Source organism: Brachionichthys hirsutus, unplaced genomic scaffold (genome assembly GCF_040956055.1).
Source record: "Brachionichthys hirsutus isolate HB-005 unplaced genomic scaffold, CSIRO-AGI_Bhir_v1 contig_1202, whole genome shotgun sequence".
Taxonomy (NCBI): Eukaryota; Metazoa; Chordata; class Actinopteri; order Lophiiformes; family Brachionichthyidae; genus Brachionichthys; species Brachionichthys hirsutus.
This window is the reverse complement of record NW_027180719.1, coordinates 20733-43000: the sequence shown is the minus strand read 5'-3', so window position 1 is coordinate 43000 and position 22268 is coordinate 20733. Positions and strand designations below refer to the sequence as shown.

Here is a 22268-nt window from a genome sequence, read left to right as displayed (position 1 = left end):
TGACAGAAAAGTCATGATGAACAAGAGGAGTAGCAGAAATGATCAGCCTTAATTTTCAATAAATGGTGTGAGCAGAATGTTGTGCATCGGTTTTAGAGCATCTCTACAGATAGATATCAAAGATGTAAAGTAAGACACAAAGGACGCTTAAATAATTATATCCATAATGACAGGTAATTCTTCTGACAGCATTCACATGAATATAAGAGTCTTTGACCCTCAGGCACGCTGGAAAAACAGCACCACTGCTAAAGACGTTTCTAGGGGAAACACTGGTGTTAGCGTGCATATTACTACTGTCCATGTGTGTGTGCGTGTGTGTGTGTGTGTGTGTGTCTGGGCGGTGACTACAGGCTGACCTTTGCTCTGTGGTGGGTTCTGGCTGCGGTCTCGGAGAACGTTTATCTCATAGACGGCTCCATATGGTTCAAATAGCTCCCGGAGCTGATCTTCAGACCAGGACCGTGGAATCTGTCCCACAAACATCTTAATGGCATCAATGTCCGGTTGGTCAGGGTGGTCCAAAGACCCATTCATCTTCTTACCACTGTAAAGCCAAGTAGATGGAATATAGAATCAAACCTTGATTTGTACACTGGATAAACAGAAGGCAAGCGGTGGTGAAGTAGCAATTCAAGGTAAAGGACTCCCCCGCACACGTTCGCCGAGTAAAGAATATGGAGAAAAATATATCAAACTTTGATAAGGACCACCTGTGCATAAAGGTGAGAATAAGTTTTTCCACAAGTTAACACAGTTCCCAAACACTATCTGTAACAGTCTTTGGTCAAAATAGCAAACAGATGCTGCAGGACAGCGTCCCTCTTTTCTGTCTCGAACAGATGCTACCATGGTAACCGATGGTGACTAAACACTGACATTTTTTTTGACATTTTTCGCCAGAACATTACCACCAAAAAAAAAAAGTATCCAGGCTGTTGTTCTTCAACTGCAGGAGACACAGGTAGAGCGTGGACATGCGGAGCGCAGACAGGGAGAGTCCCCCCACTGTGAGGTCACAGACGAAGAGAGGGCTGCAGACATGTTTCAATACTCGATTACAGAACTATGAAACTAGTGACAGCAAATCCGTTTCCTTTTTTTGCCCCAATGCGACCTGTATCCGATCTTTTCATGCCAGTCTGAACGACACCGATCCAGATCCAGATCCAGGCCACCGGGTCCTAAATCAGATACGTATCCCATCTTTTGCCATGAGACTTTAGTCTGAACGGGCAGGTCTCATTTATCCGACCTACACGTCACTATTGTGCGACTCCGCACCCACGCGTGTCTTTGTAGAGACGTTGCTATCACTGTCCCACAACACGCCATGGCTAGAAACCCGGCTCTCCAACTCTAATGTTCTTAAAGATATGAAGTTGTAAACGTGCTGGCTCCGGTTGGACAACAGTTCTAAAATCTCCACATACCAGTTACCATCCATATTTATTTCCACTGAGCATCACGCACTGCGTGTGACGTCGTCGTGTCCTCTTCCGCGCATGCGGGACACTTTGGGGTCGCATGGCGTCCACAGGAGATCACCAACAATCGGAAACGCTAAAAACAATCTGAATTGAGCACCAAGCCCTGCAGTCTGAACGTAGTCTATAGTCGGGAAAATACAGTACTAATAATATTATCTATCGTAAGAACGTGTACATTTTACCATAGAATCATAACATGGTCGGTGTTCTGATTAACTCTGCCGAAGCAGCAGTTATGTATTCGCCGGCGTGTGTTCATCTGTCTGTCCGTCTGCTGGTAAGATAACTCTAAAATATCTGGACGGATCTCTGACATTTTCAGACATTTTAGGAACGCTACCAGGAACAGAGGATTACATTTTGGTGATGATCCAGAAGAGATCCTGGATCACTGAAATTTTCATTAACGTTACAGGCAATGGAGCTCCAGAATGCGTTCAATATCTCGATTGATCATTGACCGATGTCTATGGAATTTGACAGTCATGTAGGATTGGCACCTCCATCTCACCACCAAGCAAAGAAAGCTGGACCCGTGACAAGTCAATTTGAAGATACACATTTGCTGACAAATCAAATATCACAACTGTGATCCAAGACCTGTATATCTAGAAAATCAATGCTTTGCCACAAGTTGTGCTTCAGGAAAATGTTAACTATTCTGAGTGAAAATAGTGTGAGTGATCTGAAGATGACATCCGCCACAACCTTCCACAACAAATCATTCGGAGTAGGACATATCCTCCACTCCTTGTCGAGCCCAGGGTAGTGCACGTTGCTTTGAATGATAGAGAAGATGACACACCTTCATCTTTCTATGGAGACAGACCAAAATACATTGTGTATAATGGAACTACTTACACAGGAGTAGGATTCAAAGAGCAATGGTCCACCATCATCTCAGGGAGAAAGTCCAGTTTAAAAGAAGCCATGGTGATAAAACCTGCTTATTTTTCTTCCTTCTTTAAGATAATGACACTAACTTGCGAAGGTGATCAGAGGATGAAGGTAAACTCCAGGGCTTGTTAAGTCCTCTGTGAAAGTTATGACAAGGCAGCCAACGCACAAAAACACAAAGAAAAACTGTGTGGAAATAAACAAATCCACAGGAAGCTCACTGCAACACAAATAGGATGAACAAAATCTGGCTAAGCAACAGACTCGGAGGGGAAAGGAGCACAAATGACAGACACAGAGCGGAAGGCCCTCAGAGTGGCTTTTCAGGTTCTGGGACTAACTGCATGGAGATCATGGAGACAGAGGGCTGCTGGGATCACTGGGCAGAGAGAGAGGAAGGGCAATTTGGGGTTCCACAATCAAAGTGCTGATGATCCGCAGCCTTTGTAAGAGATTTCCCCGATGCCAGCAGATCTGGCTGCAGTGTCAGATAAACAGGGTGTCAGATTGATGGTGATCAGGCCCAGTGGGCAGAGGGAATGAAAGAGTGAATAGTACTCTCCATCCAGTAGCTAATCCCTGGACTAGCCACCCCAGCAGCTAACAATCAGGTTCCGGCTGGAGGGGGGCGGTGTTTACCCTCTTGTCCAACAGGCTCAATGACACTGGCTTTGCACCCGACAATGCACCACTGTAATATCAATATTCTCTGAATACTATTAATCCACTGCAATATGTATACTCTGTACTGCATCACCCCTGCCCTGTATTACCTCCCCACAGTCTTGCCTGTTCATGTTTTGTTTGCACTGCATTTTGGTTTTGGTTTTATTGCATCATCTTGTCTTGTATAACATATTTTTCGGATAAAAAAAGTCGCACTACCAGAGGTAATAATGAAAACAAGGCACAGCGCGTAACAGTCATGACGTCTGGGCGAGGTCGGGCCACATCAGGTATTCCACAGAAGAGATCAATGCGGCTAAACCTCTCGGCCATAACAAGCAGATCTTACTTTTCCAATTTCCTGAAAAAAGTGGCTTAGAGAAAATGTATAAACATTACTATTTTCAGCATTTTTAACAATCAAAAACTCAAAAGACATTCTTGAGATATTCATTCATTGAATAAAAATAAATTTTAAAAAATCATATAAAACTCGCAGGCCGCATTAGCCTTAAACTCTCATCTTGTCCTGCGGGCCACAAACGGCCCTGGTTTAAATGGTACGTAACCATTTTATAGCATGAATTCATGTTATTTAAGTCAAATCAAGTGTTGCTTTGCCTCCATCCCGCTGGCCCAGACAAGCACCCAAAGCCATGACATGGGGAAACTGAAGCAGAACAAAGCCACACCGTTTGAGCTGAATTCAGTGTTTGGGCGAACCTTCTAACAAACACATAGTAGGGCCCCCCCACTGCCAGCCACATACAGAATAATAGGTTTCACACATTCTCTAATTCAATAAATTCCCTCTATATTTTACAAACTGAATGAAGTATACTCTGAATACAACACACGTCTGTGAAATAACCAAGCTAGCCAAACTAAAATGTTGAGAATAAATGAAACACTTTGGTCTGCCATGGTCAAATTATATGATCACTCCCCATCAATACAGAATCTGGATCTTTATATGAACTTCGCTATACACACGTCTAGAGTGGAACTCCATAGAGAAATATTTATTTTCAGGAGTTGAAGAAAGAAATGGAAGAAATTCTCTGAAAAATTATAAAATATAGTATATTATATTAGAATAACAGCTTTATTCCTGCTTAGAAAAAAACTAGTCAACATACAAGCAAATACTAGAAAGGTACTCGGAGAGCGCAGACATCATAGCTTTGGAAGACGCAACAAATCCGTTTTCCCACTAATTCGCAGATCTCGGTAAAGACGGCAGAAACAGAAGCTCCTGTTGCCTCCCAAACTTTAAGGCCGCTTTCACACTGCACCAAGAGGACTCAGTTCCTTTGGGAGCAAATTCTTGCATTCATAATTAGTTGAAAGGTCTGCGTTCACACTGATTTCTTCGCGGAGTGAACTTTTGGAGCAGCGTCGCGTGGCTGAAAGGGCGCTCGTCGATTGGACAAAGTAGAAGGGGAAGTCCCGCCCTCTCCCATGTTTGTTTTGAGTGCGCCGTTACGGCTGCTGCTCATTCACGGAGGGGAAGCTCATTTTGTTCTGGCCTCCATCATAAATGTTAATAATAATAATACATTTTATTTATATAGCGCTTTTCTGGAAACTCAAAGTCGCTTTCCACAGTGTACATAATATAAGAACAGCAAAGAAATACAGAAATACAGAAAATAAAAAGTTAACACGGTTTAAAATATCAAAGAAAAACGCTTTTAACAAAGACAAAGTCGCTGGGGATCCGTAAAGTCTCCGGATCAGTTCAGTACTACGGAATGAAACACTTGGGCAATGTTTACGGGCGTTTCAAGATCGCCGATTCGCTGATTTCACTGTCAATGAAAAAGGCCTCAGGCAGATCATCCAATCACCATGCCCCAGAGACACTGATGGGCGGGACAAAGCCCAGCATTTATCCAATGACCGTCCAGTTTCGATGCTCATTCTTGACTGTGTTAAAGCGCCGTGGAGCTGCGTCAGTTACCGGTGATACGTAGCTGGTTCTGAACAAAAGATTAAAGTATTATAACGCATATTTAGTTAATGAAATCTACACACAGCGGTACACATTTCACCACTTGTAGTTTTTCTGGTAACTGAGCTTCCCCTGCAGAGCAGCTTGGAGTGCTCGCTGTACTTCCTCTACCGGAGGTGCACCGCGTAGCGGCGCTACGTACAGCTGATCCCGCCTTTGCTCCGGTGAGCTTTCACGCTGCTGACGGAACGGAGCAGGGTTCTCTTGCAAAGGAACCGAGACCCACGTTTTCAGGCGGACTTTTTTGATCCTCGCCAGAGTCCGGATACGCTTTCACACCCTAAGGGTGCGTTCCCACTGCCGCTGTTTGCTCCCTTTTAAACTGACCAGAGTTCCTTTCCTCGGATAATCCGCTCCGTTTGGGCTGGTGTGAACGTGCATCCGGACTCTGGAGAGGACCAAAAAAGTCCGCCTGAAAAGGAGGGTCTCGGTTCCTTTGGGCGGAGCAAAGGCAGGATCAGCTGTACGTAGTGATGCTACGCGGTACATCTCCGGTAGAGGAAGTACAGCGAGTACTCCAAGCTGCTCTGCAGGGGAAGCTCAGTTACCAGAAAAACTACAAGTAGTGAAATGTGTACCGCTGTGTGTAGATTTCATGAACTAAATATGCGTTATAATACTTTAATCTTTTGTTCAGCAGCTCCACGGTGCTTTAACAGTCCAGCGCGGAGCGGAGAATCAGCTGATCAACAGCGATAGTTTCTCATTCCGTTGTTCTGAACTGATCCGGAGACTTTACGGATCCACAGCGACTTTGTGTTTGTTAGAAACGACTAGCGTTGTGTAACATTTATGATGGAGGCCAGAACTAAATGAGCTTCCCTCCTTGAATGAGCAGCAGCCATAAAGGCGCAGTCAAAAGAAAAAACATGGGAGAGGGCGGGACTTCCCCTCCTATTTTGTCCAATCGACGAGCGCCCTTTCAGCCACGCAACGCTGCTCCGAAAGGTCGTTTCGCAAAGAAATCAGTGTGAACGCAGACCTTTCAGCGAATTATAAATGCAGGAATTTGCTCCCAAAGGAACCGAGTCCCCTTGGCGCAGTGTGAACGCACCCTTACAGAGGCGATTATAATAAGATGAAGGCTTCTTACCTCTCCAGAGCCAAGTCTGAAATGTCAGAGTTATGGAGGGGGAGAGTGGGCCGCCCAGGTTGCTCTGGAGACGCATACACCGTGTCGGGCTCCGGGTTATCCATCCAGGGCCTCGCACTACTATCTCTAGCGCACACAAAAACAGGACCCACAACACAAAAACAATTACACAACGAAAATAAACAGAAAACATCTGGACATAAGACGGGCTGAGGTTCTCAGCTTCAGTCAGTAACTCGTGCTAAGCAGAACACACACAGGGGCCCTTTCCACGAGCGCTGGATACAATTCTAATAAAACAGAGGAACCTTAAACCGTTAGAATACATTGGTTGTGCCTTTGAACAGATTTTTCTCATCTCATGTGCTGACTAGAGGTTGGCGGCTGGGCATCTCCTCCGTAGCGTAGAACACTATTCCCGGTGCACCAATCAATGGGAGGATATCTAATGTAGATTATTTTATTTTATACTGTTAGAGAAGATTGTGTGTGTGTGTGGGGGGGGGGGGGGGTAATTTGGCTACTTTTACAAACTGTGTACTGCTCTATACAGGAAATATTAATTACACATACTACTCTGGACTGTAGTTACATCCATTATAGACCATGGAGAGTAAATGGGTTGAAACGATTCGATACCTTGACTCCAAAAATAATCATTAATTCCTCATCTCCGGGTAATCATCCAGTAAATCGTAAAGTACAATTTACGGTGTTTCACACGGATTATTTTCAGTGTGGCACAAGGCGTGCGTGCTGCCCACCAAACACAGGAAGCAGATGTGGGCGACGACAAAAGGGAAGACGCATGACAGACGAGGAGCACCTCAGACTGGAGCTGAAGCAGGACGTCCTAATGTGGGCTCGTTGCAGGATCGTCCTACTGTAGCACGTCTTCAGTGCTGCAGGCGCGTTAGAGCCCAACGCGCCCGACTACAGGCGAGGCGTGGTACACCCCAGACGTGTTCCCAGTGCGGCGCGGAGCTGCATAACCATGAAGCTACTGTAACACTACGAGATTGTCTTCCTGCTTTTTCAGTGAATCATTAGTCTCAATTTTGTGTACAAAGCCCCACCATGTACCCTTGAGCAAGCAGCTGAGCTGACTAAGACTATTTTAAACATGATTGAGTCAGACTTGTGCCAGCAAAGCCCCGTCGAGGACGGCAACTTCAAAGCAACGAGTTCCAATTTCACCTCGATTACAAGCTTCCACCAAGAACCCTCTTCACAAAACAGATTAAAAAAATAAAGTTATCAAAGAAAATATGAAGCGAGGTCTGTGAGACACCGACAGCAGACAGGTGGACGAGCGTTACAGCAGAGGCTGACATGGGGGCGACATCTGGAGAAGAAATGGAACACGGGGTCCCCCTGCCTCATAACAATACCCCTAGAGGAGACACAAGCAGTGTTCATTTGTTCCTTTTATCTGTGCCTTACGTTGATACCTAAGAGAAAATGCAAAGTAATTGTATTTATTTTTAATTGCATTCCAGTAAATGTGTTTCTTTTCACAGAATGGTGTGAAAATATGCACGGACTCTCATTTGGAGTTCCCGTCCATGGTGTGTTAACAACCAACAGATCTGCCTCCCAAACAGAGACGCATAACGTAACGCAAAAACAAGCAGATTTCCCCAGAAGGACACCAGTTGGTTGTTTATTAAGTGCAATGCTTTATTTTCCTACATATATTAGGAACTGATTTGTAACCAAGTAAAATTCTATTCGAGTTGTCGGTCTTTTCGGTGGAACACCCAGTTACTAAACTATTCTGGGAGGTGCAGCCCCGAGTAACAAAGTGAAACGCATGTAGAACAGCTGAGCTAGCATCTGTCCGGCCACCGGAACAGCAACAAAGACGCAACTCCGTCGCCATAACGCGGGTTAAAGTCCCACCCCGAGTGCACAAACGACCAACCATTAATATACATGAAAGCCTGGCTCAAAGAAAAGCTCAGGACCGGAGGGCAGCCGTGTCACGTCCGGCATGGAGTGTGAACTGGTACCTGGAGAGGTGTCAGTTCACTGCCTGAGCACTGTCGAGGTGCCTTTGAGCAGGGCACCATACCCCGCAAGCTGCTGCTAAGGGCACCGCTACATGGCTGCCCATTGCTCGACAATCTCTCCACCGTTTGATGTCTACGGGCCTGTTGTTTGTGTGTGTGTGTGTGTGTGCGTGTGCGTATCACGTGTAAGAATGCCTCCACTGGGGATCAAAAAAGTTCAATAAAGTTAGATTAAACATGAAGTTGGAATGTATTCCGAGCACCCAATCCCTCATCATATGCCTTTGACAGCTGAATGTATGTTTGTGTATGAAAGAGAAATGGGTTATAGAGTTTCGTTTGGGATCAATAAAGTATCGATCCATCTCAAAGCTCATAGTAGCTCAAACAAGTCCTCCAAAGTCACAGCTTAAAGCATGACGATCACTGCAACCAACAAACAAAAACACTCCGTGTACCGTTTATACAGGAATATAATCAAATATAAACTATCAGATCGTTTTTACACACTCGGAGAAACTCCAAGTAAATAGAGTCAAAAGTCGCCTCAAATGGAGAACCAGCCGGATCACTGCAGCCCGGGCCGAGCGCCGAGGCGACAGGTGCGGGACAGGTAACAGTGACTTCCGTGTTCGGTCGGCGTCACGTGCGCGCTTTTTGCGTAATAGCGATAAAGATACACCCTTCATAAACCCCATCCCTGCTAGTCACGATAGCCGTAGCATGCTTATGCAGACTAAAATAGCTGCCGTGCACGAGATAATCCCGTGAACCGGATTAAAGTGTTCCGGATCAGGCCCAGACAACCAGCTGCGAAGCGAACTAAACACCGGAGCTAAACACGAAGCTAGCTGGTAGCCTCGCGCGCTGCTAACGCTAGCTAGCTCGAACCCACGCGGAGCTACTCACCCGGACGTCGACGAGACCCGTGCCGAAAACAAACGGCCTTTTGGGGTGCGCGTCGGCGCGATGCTAACGATGCTAACGATGCTACCGATGCTGTAGTTCTGTAAACAACTTAACTGGTCAAGTTGTGATTTGTCGCTTTTAAGGTTTTGCTAGCGGTCGCTGTAAAATGGCTGCGCCGTCACCACCCGGCGGCTGGGGGGGGGGGGGGGAGCTGGGACGAGCTACCCGGGCATGCAAGGATTTCTTCGCAATAAATTAAAATGGCAGCCAATAAAAGACAACAGTTTAAGAGCGAACCCTTCACGTACTAAGCCTTTCTGTTACGCAGAGCTCTGTGCAGCCGGTGACGTGTCGCGCAGTCCCCCCGGCCCGAGTGTAAAGTGGTATGGTCCAAATAAAGGCAGCGCATGCATGTGACGTGAGCGACAGCAAACTGTGCGCCACAAACACATCAGCACACGTGCACGCGTTTATACTATTGACAGTTTATTCACGCGTGCTATCACTGACGTCACAACTATTAATTCAATGACTTCATGATCAAACAGTCATTTCCTGTTGCTAATAAAAGCCGTTTGAATGGCTAATCTTGAACTTTGTTGTGAGTAGATATTAGTTCACGAGATGAGATGTAAATAAAATATTTGATGTTGGATGTTAAAGAACTTAAAATGAATGAACATCCATTTCCATGAAAAAGACCGAATTTGATGGGGGGGGGGGGGTCGGTCACATGACCCCCCCACGTGAAGTCTACGATTACGTCAGCGTCCAGTAGGTGGCAGTAAAGAGATGTAATCACAATAACCACCAACGAAGAGGAGGAGGACGGTCACGGCGCTGTAGGGGAAAACATGGCGGCGCCCGGTCGGGCTGTGTAATGAACCCGTTTGCCCCGACGCGTTGAGTCCCGGTGGGCATGTGGGCGAACGGGAAGGCGGCGGGAGCGGGAGCGGGAGCGGCAGCCTCCGTGCGGATCCTCGAGCGCCTCCAGCGCCGCGCGTGGAGGAGTCGGACCGAGGCGAAGGCGTGGAGCCCCCGGGGGGGAGCCTCTTCTTCCGGGCCTCCGTGGAGCCCCCGGGGGGGAGCCTCTTCTTCCGGGCCTCCGTGGAGCCCCCGGGGGGGAGCCTCTTCTTCCGGGCCTCCGTGGAGCCCCCGGGGGGCAGCCTCTTCGGGGCCCCCGTGGAGCCCCCGGGAAGGCTCCTCTTCGGGGCCCCCGTGGAGCCCCCGGGGGGGAGCCTCTTCTTCCGGGCCTCCGTGGAGCCCCCGGGGAGGCTCCTCTTCGGGGCCCCCGTGGAGCCCCCGGGGAGGCTCCTCTTCGGGGCCCCCGTGGAGGCTCCTGTTCTTCGGTTCGGATCAGTTCGCTGTGGAATCTCTGAAGCGCCTCAGATCCAGCAGGTACGAACACTTAACGGCGCGTCATGTGTTCGAATGCGGGAGGAGTACTTTGTGTACTTCCCGGTAATGTACACAATACATTTAGTATATTAATGGGATTGGAACCTCTGACCCTCCTGCTGGTCACATGTTCGAGTCCCATTTCCCACCAAAAATCCAAATTAGTTGAGTTGGTTTCACTCGCTTGTGTGAATGATCGTCTCTGTGTGTGGCCCTGTGATGAACTGGCGACTTGTCCAGGGTGTGCCCCGCCTCTGCCGTTTGCTGCTGGGACAGGCTCCAGCACGAGCCGGTAACGGGCCCGGTAACGGGCCACGCGGTCGGGAGGATGCATGAATATTGTATTACATTATCTATCATCCCTGTTTGTTTGCCATGAACATGACAAGGAATAGCATCACTGGGATGATTCTGGATTATTATTATTCTGGAGATTATACTGTCCACTGCTGGCCAGCTGAATGGATTATCGGCCCTCGTCTAATGACATCAAGGAAGGACACAAAACGACTCTGAGGTTCACCGACGGGTTCTCTGATCGGGTTATTGAACCGGCGATGAAGGCTAGCAACGTGTGATGGTCCAGGCAGGGGTCTGGGAGGGGTGCAGTGTCCCTGCAGTGTGTGTGTGTGTGTGTGTGTGTGTGTGTGCGTGTGTGTGCGTGTGTATACACACATGTGTTTTAGTTATTTTGCGTTGCTTTATTCCGTTATCCTGGCATTTCTAAATGGAGTGAACGACCTCCGCCTGACCTCCGCCTTCTGTTTCCAGCCGTTCCGGGGAAGGGATCGTGGAGTCTGTCGAAGTCGTGACGTTGCCCAGTGACGTCCCAGTGAGGAGGTTCGCCCACCACCACCACCTCCCGGTCCACAGCTGGCCCCCCCCCAGCGTGGACGGGCGGTTTGACGTCGGCGTGGTCGTGTCTTTCGGCTGCTTGCTTCCGGAGACGTTGATCAGCAGGTTCCCGTAGTGAGTGCAGCCCGTCCACCGGTGCGGTGCGGTTCTGCTTTGAACCCGGCTGGAACCGAGACGCCCCCCCCACGTCCCAGCAGCCCCCGGGGATCCCTTCCCGGACTGAACTTGCTTTGTGCTTCTGTGCAGTGGGGTTCTGAACGTTCATCCCAGCCTCCTGCCGCGGTGGCGCGGCCCGGCACCGATCTTCCATACCATCATGCACGGCGACAGCGTGACGGGAGTCACGGTCATCCAGATCCGTCCTCACAGGTGTGCCTGTGGGACAGTCAGCGGGGCTTTCTGCCCCCCACTGCATTAAACATGCCTGCTCATCCCAGGTTTGACGTGGGGCCCATCCTCAACCAGGACCTCCACCTGGTACCTGAGAAATGCACCGCTGACGAGCTTGGAGCTGCCCTCGCCACGAAGGGCGCTGGCCTGGTGAGCGGTGGGACCGTCCCGGTTAGAAGACGGTTATTGGATTTCTGACAGAATGGGTCCTAGCGTTGGTGTTTGCGTTCTGGATTCCAGCTGATGGACACGTTGAGGACGTTACCGGAGAAACTGGCGCGTAAAACCGAGCAGAGGCAGACGGGCGGAACGTTCGGTAAGTGAAACTACTGCAAAGACAAATGAGCGAAAGGTTCTCCCAACTTACACGCCGATCCCCTCCAGCAGCTCCCAAAGTCAGCACGTCCATGAGCTGGGTGCTCTGGGAGGAGCAGACCTGTGACCATATTGATCGTCTGTATCGCTCCATCGGATCCCGAGTATTGGCCCCGCCCCGTTTAAACAGCGAGAGGTTCTGTGTGGGACTCGGCTTTACCTTCGTGTCTCTGTCAGATTCCTCTGAGGACCACATGGATGGGCACGACCGTACGGCTGCTGGAGCTCGTAGGCAGAGGTCACGTGTCGTTATCAGGTAAGTTCGTTCCACGCTGAATGTTCCTGTAGTTGAAGCTACAGGATTTCTGCTGACATCACTGACAGGGATGGGCTTTAATAACATTCATGCGACTCCAATCAACTTTGTTTTATATTTGATTTCATACATTTCAGTTACCGTATTTTCACGACCTTATGACGCACCTGCTGATTCGCCGCAGTCTCATTAACAGCTGATTTTTCGGTATTTCAAACGTACGAAGGGCGCGCGGATCAAAAGGCGCCGGCATGATAGGTGCGCAAAATAAAGCAGGAGCAAAACTGAGTTTGGTACTCACATCTTTAATCGTCATCAATCAAACAAGCATACTAGTGCGCGTTTTAAAAAATAGAGCCGGAGCAAAACAGAGTCATTAATCAAACCCATCAAAGTCCTCATCCTCTGTTTCTGTATTAAACAGCTGCGCTAGATCTCCGTCAAACATGCCGGCCTCTTTCTTCACTGTCAGAGTCTTGCCGTGCCGTGCGTGCCGAAGGCTCAAACAACAATGCTAGCAGACAGTTAGCCGAAGCAGCTACAATCCAGTCAAACTGTGGCGCTGCGCTGCCTTCCACTCTGAGTGGAACTGTGTTCTCCTTCTGTCGTCCAGCGCTCCCACGCAGCTCGCAGTTTAACGTTGAACGGTTGGAGTTCTTTGGTTAATCCACCGGGGATGACGCTGACAAGCTAGCTTGCTAGTTAGCGCGTTAGCTGGCTTCACTCCGGTTTAGACCGTATCGGTGAGATCGCCGCGCACGGAGTCGCCGATCGCAGGAGCCGAGTTGCTGCAGGTCTTCTTCTTGCTTCCTCCTCTTCCTCCATTGATTCATTAATGCTGGATTCTCTCCCCGTTGCTCTATTCCCGTGTTCTGCTGCGGGACCGGCAGCCACTTCCGTCAACACGCCATAACAGTTTACTATGGTGAAGCGCATCGGCATATCACTCCGCGAGGCGCCTGACTGAGTCCGCCTTACAACAACAAATAGGCCGCGCGGACCAATGGACGCGCGGCACATTTTGAAAAAAATCTAAGACTTTTAGGCGCGTCCTATGGGTGTGAAAATACGGTACATGGCCTTACATTAACAGAATACAACAAACTGCTCTGATTTCTTTTCATGAAGATCCACCTCGTAGTTTTTCCGTAATCCTGCAAACGCAATGTCTACCCCAATCTTTCTAAAAATTGCGACAGTATCCGCAAACCGGGTCCGATCCAGATGAAATTTAGTGCTGCGATAGAGAGCCCCAACCTGCATGACCGTCAAATTCCATCATCAGCAAAATGTAATCATCTGTAACATTCCCTGAAAAATCCTCAAGACTTTAGAGTTATTTTGCTAACAGACAGACAAGCCGATGATTGGCCGGCCTCTGTGGGCGGGATCACAACGAGGGCAAACCCTTCTTCACGCCATTGTATGTAACCCTAATGGCGTCACCCGGGGCAACACTCATCACAGGTTTGTTGTTTGCAGATGAAGAAAAGAGACCAGCTCCCGGCTCGGTGAGATATCAGAAGGACTCCAATACGCTCGCTGTCTGCTGCAAGGTTGGTCGTGCCTTCATTCGGGCCCCCCCTGCAGCCTTCCTCCGTACTCCGTCCCCGTGGGTGTAATTAGTGATTCATTGGACCTCTCCTTTATTCCATCTTTACTAATGATTTGCCATATGTTTAGCATAAGGCAAGTATGCACATGTATGCTGACGATTCAACAATTTATTATGCAGCAAATGAGTGCCTAGAACTCAACCAGGTGTTATCTTCAGAGTTAGAATTAGTTCATGATTGGATAAAACAACATAAGCTGGTGCTTAATATTTCAAAGAGTAAGTCCATCATTATTTTATCGAGATATAAACAGTTATCGATGCAAACTTTGAATCTTCATTTGGAGGGTAAACCTATACAGCAGGTGGACAAGGTCAAATTACGAGGCCTGAAAGTAGATAGTCATTTGTCATGGGTGGAGCACATCGACTCAATCGTTAGGAGAATGGGATGTGGTATATCTACGGCAAGAAAATGCCTTTCTTTTGTTCCAGCACGCATTCTAGGACAAGTTGTTAAATGTTTAATTTTAAGCCACCTGGACTATTGCTCACCTGTCTGGTCATCTGCATCAAAAAGTATTCTGAAGAAATTACAAACAGCCCAAAACAGAGCAGCAAGGCTAGTTTTACATTGCCCTCCGAGAACGAGCATAGACAGCATGCATCGTAAATTACCATGGTTACCATTTGAGGACAGACTGGCAATAAACACCGTTACATTCTTCAGCAACAGCATTTATTCTGGTAAACCTGAGTCATCAGATGCAGTGACGTCCAAAGACAGTCACTCAGTGGAGCCGCTGCCCTCTGCACATCCGTCACTCCAGCAACAAAACCTCATTCAAATACAATTTAAGAAGGCATTACTTACAGCTGATCAATGCTCCTGTAATGATCAATTAAATGTTTGTCCTGTTTTCTGGACGCTCTCTTGGGATGTTTTGACGATGATTACATGAATGTAAAGTCTGTTCAGGTATATTGATATGATGTTCTGTATGGATATGTAGTGTGGATATCTAGTGTGTATATGTATTGTGTATATGTACAGTATAGTGCTTTCATGATTTGAGTTATGTTGCGTGTAATCCCGGACCCCAGGAAGACTAGCTGATACCACGGTAACAACTAATGGGGATCCTTTTTAAATCAATAAATCAATAAATCAATTGAAGGGCAGCTTCACACCGACCAAAGCGGCTGCAGTATCTTAAACTTAGTTTAGGCTATTCGGGATATCAGAGTTGCCCTAGCGGAACCTGTTTGGGAGGGAAACGGGGGTGAACGCTCTGCCTTGATGCGTTTGGTAAAATAGGAGCCCGGATAAGCGGTTCGATTGTTGAACGCTGCTTCCTGTTCCAGGATGGCTGGGTGTCGTTCCAAGCAGTGTGCCTGAAGAAAAGGCTGACGGCAGCAGATTTCTATAACGGCTACCTGCACAAGTCGTCCGGAGGACACTTCGTCAGCAGAAAGTGAGGAACCGCAGCAGCGATGCCTCCATGCCGTAAAAACCGTGACATGGGGTCACCTTTATGATTTGTTCATCTTGTCTGTTTTAAGACATTTGCATTTACTATATTACTGTAATTACACTGTATACTTGTAATAAATGAAGATGTTGGAGACTGATCAAAACCAGAAATAATCCTGAATTATTTTTATTCGTTCGTTTCTTTCCGCTTTGCGGGTCACGGGAGCTGATGGAGCCGATCCCATCTTGCTATGGGTGAGAGCCGGAGTACACCCCGGATGCATCGCCAGCACATCGCGGGGCCTCACAAAGATGAACAGCCACTCGCGTGCTATGGACAATTTGGGGCAGCCAATTGGCCAAAATGTAAAACGGGAGAACCCGGAGAGAATCTCCAACCCGGGGAGAACGTACCTTCTTGCTGTGAGGCGACGGCGCTAACCACCCCGCCACCGTGCCACCCCATCTTCATTGGTTGCGTCTCCTGAAATTACTTTTATGAAACACATTTAGAGTTTTTAAATTTGATCAACTAGTGTATAGAAGTGTCTAATTCAAAACGTGTCTGCCATACAATTATTGATGTAAGATCTGTCTGTCGCATTTCACTCAGCAGTTAGCATGTACGTGACTGAACACGAACTTGGACTCCGTTTTAGCGAGAACCGTGGCAGGCAAGCAATAGGAGCACCATTTGTCAATCACAGACAATGACCCGCCCCCAAACGCGCCAAAATAAGACAAACTCCGCCCCTACTTCATGTACCGGTACTTCAAAATAAACTAGAACACCACGGCGACGCAGCTCTTGGTATCTTTATGCGCCAACCATGAAAAGTAAAAGTGAATTGGAGTTGATGTGTATTTTTAACTGATTTTTTAATCCATAATTGGGGTGTATCCGTATGCAAATGTAATGGAATCTAAGTTCGACAAAGTCCCATTTTCAGATTTATTTCATCAAGATCCATCCAGCAGATTTCCGTAAATTAGCAGGATTTTCTTTCAGCAATATAGCCTACGATACGGTGGATAAAATAAAAAGTAAGTTGGTCACCAGAAGCAACGCTTGTGCTTGTGTGTAGCTTTAGCTAATTATTCTTATCGTCATAATCATTTCTGATCCTAGAACGTTCCGGTTCTCGTGGCGTAGTGGGTTCTCTCTGGGTTCTCCGGATTCCTTCCACCTCCAAAAACACGCATCTTATGTGAATTGATTACTCCAAATTGTCTGTATTGACTCGTGTGTGTGAAGAGAGCTGCTGATTGGTTGATATTATGGTACGCCAATCAGAAGCAGAGCTGGGCGGGGCGGGCTGATGCGTCAGCATAGTATGCCTAATAACAGTGACTGAGAGGGCGACACCCTGTGTGACTGTAATTGTGACTGTAATTGTACTGTAATACATGCTACTGTGTGACTGTAATTGTACTGTAATACATGCTACTGTTTGACCGTGCTTGTACGGTAATACATGCTACTGTGTGACTGTGCTTGTACTGTAATACATGCTACTGTGTGACTGTAATTGTACTGTAATACATGCTACTGTTTGACCGTGCTTGTACGGTAATACATGCTACTGTGTGACTGTAATTGTACTGTAATACATGCTACTGTTTGACCGTGCTTGTACGGTAATACATGCTACTGTGTGACTGTAATTGTACTGTAATACATGCTACTGTGTGACTGTAATTGTACTGTAATACATTCTACTGTGTGACTGTACTTGTACTGTAATACATGCTACTGTGTGACTGTAATTGTACTGTAATACATGCTACTGTGTGACTGTACTTGTACTCTAACATTCTATCTAATAAATATATTCAAACTGTTGGTTAAGGTAGGTCTCTAAAATGTAGCGTTCAGTGAAATAGCTAAATTGTGTATTTATGTTTTGTCCGGTAGCGCATGCGCAGTTACGCGTTGATATTCTGAGAACAGCCACTAGTTTTCTGGTCCGAGTAGAAATGCGGGAAAAACGCAAAAGCGTTTTCACTGAAGGTAGTTAGCATGCTAATGCTAATGCTGGCCGATGTTTAGCGCTAGTTATAACAGTATAAGTACAACGTTATGTATCTCGTTATATTTGCACCTTTTCAGTGGATGGGACACATTAGGTCTCAATTACACGTTCTGACCCAAAAGTTAACGTGTTGGAAGCAGACAAAAAGGATCTGAGTGTGTTTGATGAGGGTCAGATTGTTTGATGAGGGTCAGATTGTTTGATGAGGGTCAGATTGTTTGATGAGGGTCAGAGTGTTTGATGAGGGTCAGAGTGTTTGATGAGGGTCAGATTGTTTGATGAGGGTCAGAGTGTTTGATGAGGGTCAGATTGTTTGATGAGGGTCAGATTGCTTGATGAGGGTCAGAGTGTTTGATGAGTGTCAGATTGTTTGATGAGGGTCAGATTGTTTGATGAGGGTCAGATTGCTTGATGAGGGTCAGAGTGTTTGATGAGGGTCAGATTGCTTGATAAGGGTCAGATTGTTTGATGAGGGTCAGATTGTTTGATGAGGGTCAGATTGTTTGATGAGGGTCAGATTGCTTGATGAGGGTCAGAGTGTTTGATGAGTGTCAGATTGTTTGATGAGGGTCAGATTGTTTGATGAGGGTCAGATTGCTTGATGAGGGTCAGAGTGTTTGATGAGGGTCAGATTGCTTGATAAGGGTCAGATTGTTTGATGAGGGTCAGATTGTTTGATGAGGGTCAGAGTGTTTGATGAGGGTCAGAGTGTTTGATGAGGGTCAGAGTGTTTGATGAGTGTCAGATTGTTTGATGAGGGTCAGATTGTTTGATGAGGGTCAGATTGTTTGATGAGGGTCAGATTGCTTGATGAGGGTCAGATTGTTTGATGAGGGTCAGATTGTTTGATGAGGGTCAGAGTGTTTGATGAGGGTCAGAGTGTTTGATGAGTGTCAGATTGTTTGATGAGGGTCAGATTGTTTGATGAGGGTCAGATTGTTTGATGAGGGTCAGATTGTTTGATGAGGGTCAGATTGTTTGATGAGGGTCAGAGTGTTTGATGAGGGTCAGATTGCTTGATGAGGGTCAGATTGTTTGATGAGGGTCAGAGTGTTTGATGAGGGTCAGATTGCTTGATAAGGGTCAGAGTGTTTGATGAGGGTCAGATTGCTTGATAAGGGTCAGATTGTTTGATGAGGGTCAGATTGTTTGATGAGGGTCAGATTGTTTGATGAGGGTCAGAGTGTTTGATGAGGGTCAGATTGTTTGATGAGGGTCAGAGTGTTTGATGAGGGTCAGATTGTTTGATGAGGGTCAGATTGTTTGATGAGGGTCAGATTGCTTGATAAGGGTCAGATTGTTTGATGAGGGTCAGATTGTTTGATGAGGGTCAGAGTGTTTGATGAGGGTCAGAGTGTTTGATGAGTGTCAGATTGTTTGATGAGGGTCAGATTGTTTGATGAGGGTCAGATTGTTTGATGAGGGTCAGATTGCTTGATGAGGGTCAGATTGTTTGATGAGGGTCAGAGTGTTTGATGAGGGTCAGATTGCTTGATAAGGGTCAGAGTGTTTGATGAGGGTCAGATTGCTTGATAAGGGTCAGATTGTTTGATGAGGGTCAGATTGTTTGATGAGGGTCAGATTGTTTGATGAGGGTCAGAGTGTTTGATGAGGGTCAGATTGTTTGATGAGGGTCAGATTGTTTGATGAGGGTCAGATTGCTTGATGAGGGTCAGATTGTTTGATGAGGGTCAGATTGTTTGATGAGGGTCAGATTGTTTGATGAGGGTCAGATTGCTTGATAAGGGTCAGATTGTTTGATGAGGGTCAGATTGTTTGATGAGGGTCAGATTGTTTGATGAGGGTCAGATTGTTTGATGAGGGTCAGAGTGTTTGATGAGGGTCAGATTGTTTGATGAGGGTCAGATTGTTTGATGAGGGTCAGAGTGTTTGATGAGGGTCAGAGTGTTTGATGAGGGTCAGATTGCTTGATGAGGGTCAGATTGTTTGATGAGGGTCAGAGTGTTTGATGAGGGTCAGAGTGTTTGATGAGGGTCAGATTGCTTGATGAGGGTCAGATTGTTTGATGAGGGTCAGATTGTTTGATGAGAGTCAGATTGCTTGATGAGGGTCAGATTGTTTGATGAGGGTCAGATTGTTTGATGAGGGTCAGATTGTTTGATGAGGGTCAGATTGCTTGATGAGGGTCAGATTGTTTGATGAGGGTCAGAGTGTTTGATGAGGGTCAGATTGTTTGATGAGGGTCAGATTGTTTGATGAGGGTCAGATTGTTTGATGAGGGTCAGAGTGTTTGATGAGGGTCAGAGTGTTTGATGAGGGTCAGATTGTTTGATGAGGGTCAGATTGTTTGATGAGGGTCTTCAACCAGCACGGATCCGTCCACGTGCTGCGTGGTCCATTCTCTCCGGCCCTCTCGGGCAGAACGACCGACGTTCTCCCCGACTGGCCCCCGGTGAGAGCTCGATGTGGGGGCGATGTCGGTTAACGGCGCCGGATGGAGGTCGGAGTTCTGGATGCTGATCGGCAGCGTTTGTTGGTGCCTTCATGTCTGACCTCCTCTTGCGTCTTCAGTCGATGGGCCTCATTGCTCTGTCCAGTGTTTGTAACCCTTTCAGTGCCACCCGGAGTGTGTTCTTTGGTCGTTTCTTAGGTGTGGACCCGTTCGCTTGGCCCCTGGTGGGATTCTCTGGATGTGGATCCCTTGGAAACACAACGGGAGAAGATTTTTTCCTTTTCTCTTCGACGGCTGAGAATCTGTAGAAGCTCCGATGTCGGCTTCACTCCAAAGCAACGTGTGCCGTTTGCCTCCGAGCCCGAGAAGAAGCGAAGATATTTATGACCTACTTTCCCCCTTTTCTGCTATTTTTGCCATATTTTGTTCTTTTGATCGTTTTTTCTAGTCTGGCTGATAATGTTCTATTTATTTCATTGATTACAGCCATTAATAAACAATAATAAAAACAGAAGTCTTCAAAGGACGCTCCCAGCAGCGCTTTACCTCTGATCTCACGGATCAAGTGTTCCTTCAGGACCAAAGAGATCCGGAGACCACCCACCCGGCAGTCCGCTTGAGGACGACGTCTTCTCAACCACCTCAGGTGAGCTCGGCTCCTAAACCAATCCTTCGCCGGCGCTGACCCTCGCCTGCCTCGCGTGTCCCGTGGAGCATTTTGAGAAATCCTCTGCCACGCAAGCAGCGTCAAAGCTGCCCCGAACCCGTGTTGATGTTTTAAAAGACGACTGAGGGACGTCGTATCGGGGTTCTGTCTAACGTGTGGCTGCGTCTCTGACCTCAGGGCGAGTCCTGTTAGCCCCGAAGAGAGCCACCTGCCGGTCAAAGGTCACAGCTTCACCGTCACCATGAGCAACCGAGGAGACAACTGCTACTTCTTTTACTATTCTACCTGCACCAAAGTAAGTGGGGTTCAAACTCACAGCCACATTTGTGTGCAGCTCGACCAGCTGAAGCGTCGGGCGGTCGGGGGAGAGTCCCACAGTGTCCCGTTTGCCCGTTCCGACACTGCGAGGCCGTCTGCAGCCTGTGGGAGGAGCGACGCTGCTTCAGCACCACCTGCAGGTTCCGTCACATGGCGATCACGGTAAGCAGGAAGGAAACGCCTGTTCTAGAGGAATGCTGGAACCACATTGCCCAAGGGCAGAAACAGTCTCTCTGGCAACCCCCGAGCCGGGAGCTCCACTCGCCTCTGGACGTGCCGTCAAAGCCGCCGTAGAAGGCGCTAGCAAGGCGGCGCGTCAAAGTCGTGAGCGCGGCTGTCTCTCCTCCAAACAGAAAAGGAGAAAGGAGATTCTGTGTTACTGGGAGAAGCAGCCGGACGGCTGCCAGAAGCCACGCTGTGCCTTCTTCCACCAAAAGCCCCGCTGCATCGGGGGCTGGGACGTCCCGGCCGATACAACCAGTAAGGCGTCTCGTCGTTGCTAATTAACCCTTTAAATTCAAACGCCGAAGGTTTGAGGCTGTGACAAACAACATCTCCGTAACTTCAGGTCAAAGCCAAAGCCCCCACAGACGCGTAGCCCTCGTCGAGACCATTCCGAAAATGTATTTTGTGTAGAAATCGCATACTCAGAAAAAAAGTTATATTGTTTTTGCAAAAATTCTTTGTGTGTGTCTGTATGTGTGTTGTTGAGTGTCAGTGTGTGTGTGCGTGAGTGCGTTGGTCGTCCTTATGGCAACGTTGGATGCCGAGGGTTGACGAGCTATGCTCGTCAACTTGTCGTCTTCTGCGTTGCAAAAGCAATAGCCCCGCCCCTTACGCCTAGGATAGGCGCTCGGGCCTAATTATTATTTGTTGAAACACATTTAATAAGATATGTCTAAAACTTTAAAAGGCCGCATACCTGAGGCGTCGTTCTCCCACGCCCAGTCATTCATTCCTTACGAATCCGATCTCTAATCACTCCGGTCTTCAATAACAGACCCCATCAAGTAAAACACATTTAGAACCTAAACCATAATATATAAAATCAACATATTAAAATATTCACCGGCTTAGCTCATCAGATGCTTCTCGACCATGCATGTGGGCCCAGCAAACAATCCGGTCACCCGACAGGAAATTGGCATCATCTTGGCCAACAGCCGCTCCCTTTTTAAGAAGTGCCCCGGGAGAGGGCGACACCCTGTGGTGTCCCCTGCTACATACAGATACTGTAATTCGACCAGGAAAATCCTGAAAGTCATAACAAAACTTCATTGTAGTAATGACTGTGTATCTCAAAAATATTCAGATTATGAAAATGTGTTCCTATTTTGAAACACAGTGGAACCTCGTTTCTCGAACATAATTCTTTCCGGAAGACGTTTTTAGCATTTCCCATTTTCCATCCATTTTCGTGGAGATGAGACGATCGAGTGGAGTCGACTCATCC

General features: G+C 47.4%; 1 protein-coding gene and 1 long non-coding RNA gene across 2 annotated transcripts; one reads left to right on the top strand and one right to left on the bottom strand.

The window, feature by feature from the left end:
* Positions 1–410: 410 nt before the first annotated feature.
* On the bottom strand, positions 411–9215 carry LOC137916544 (uncharacterized). The gene is made up of 3 exons (XR_011106515.1): positions 9196–9215; positions 6161–6286; positions 411–547 (listed from the first exon to the last, which is right to left on the bottom strand). It is a non-coding gene; the product is annotated as an uncharacterized lncRNA (long non-coding RNA).
* Positions 9216–10000: 785 nt separating this feature from the next.
* LOC137916545 (methionyl-tRNA formyltransferase, mitochondrial-like) lies at positions 10001–15795 on the top strand. The gene is made up of 9 exons (XM_068759532.1): positions 10001–10479; positions 11251–11448; positions 11581–11703; positions 11772–11874; positions 11965–12040; positions 12112–12203; positions 12277–12355; positions 13838–13911; positions 15276–15795. Exons 1-9 carry the CDS (start codon positions 10001–10003, stop codon positions 15387–15389), a joined length of 1338 nt encoding a protein of 445 aa, XP_068615633.1. The 3' UTR covers positions 15390–15795.
* Positions 15796–22268: the final 6473 nt, after the last annotated feature.

Coding starts and splice junctions, on each gene's coding strand:
- LOC137916545 (XM_068759532.1), top strand. CDS start 10,001: ATGTGGGCGAACGGGAAGGCGGCGGGAGCGGGAGCGGGAGCGGCAGCC. Junction 11,449..11,580: donor TTGATCAGCAGGTTCCCGTA/GTGAGTGCAGCC, acceptor GCTTCTGTGCAG/TGGGGTTCTGAACGTTCATC. Junction 12,204..12,276: donor ATCGCTCCATCGGATCCCGA/GTATTGGCCCCG, acceptor TGTCTCTGTCAG/ATTCCTCTGAGGACCACATG.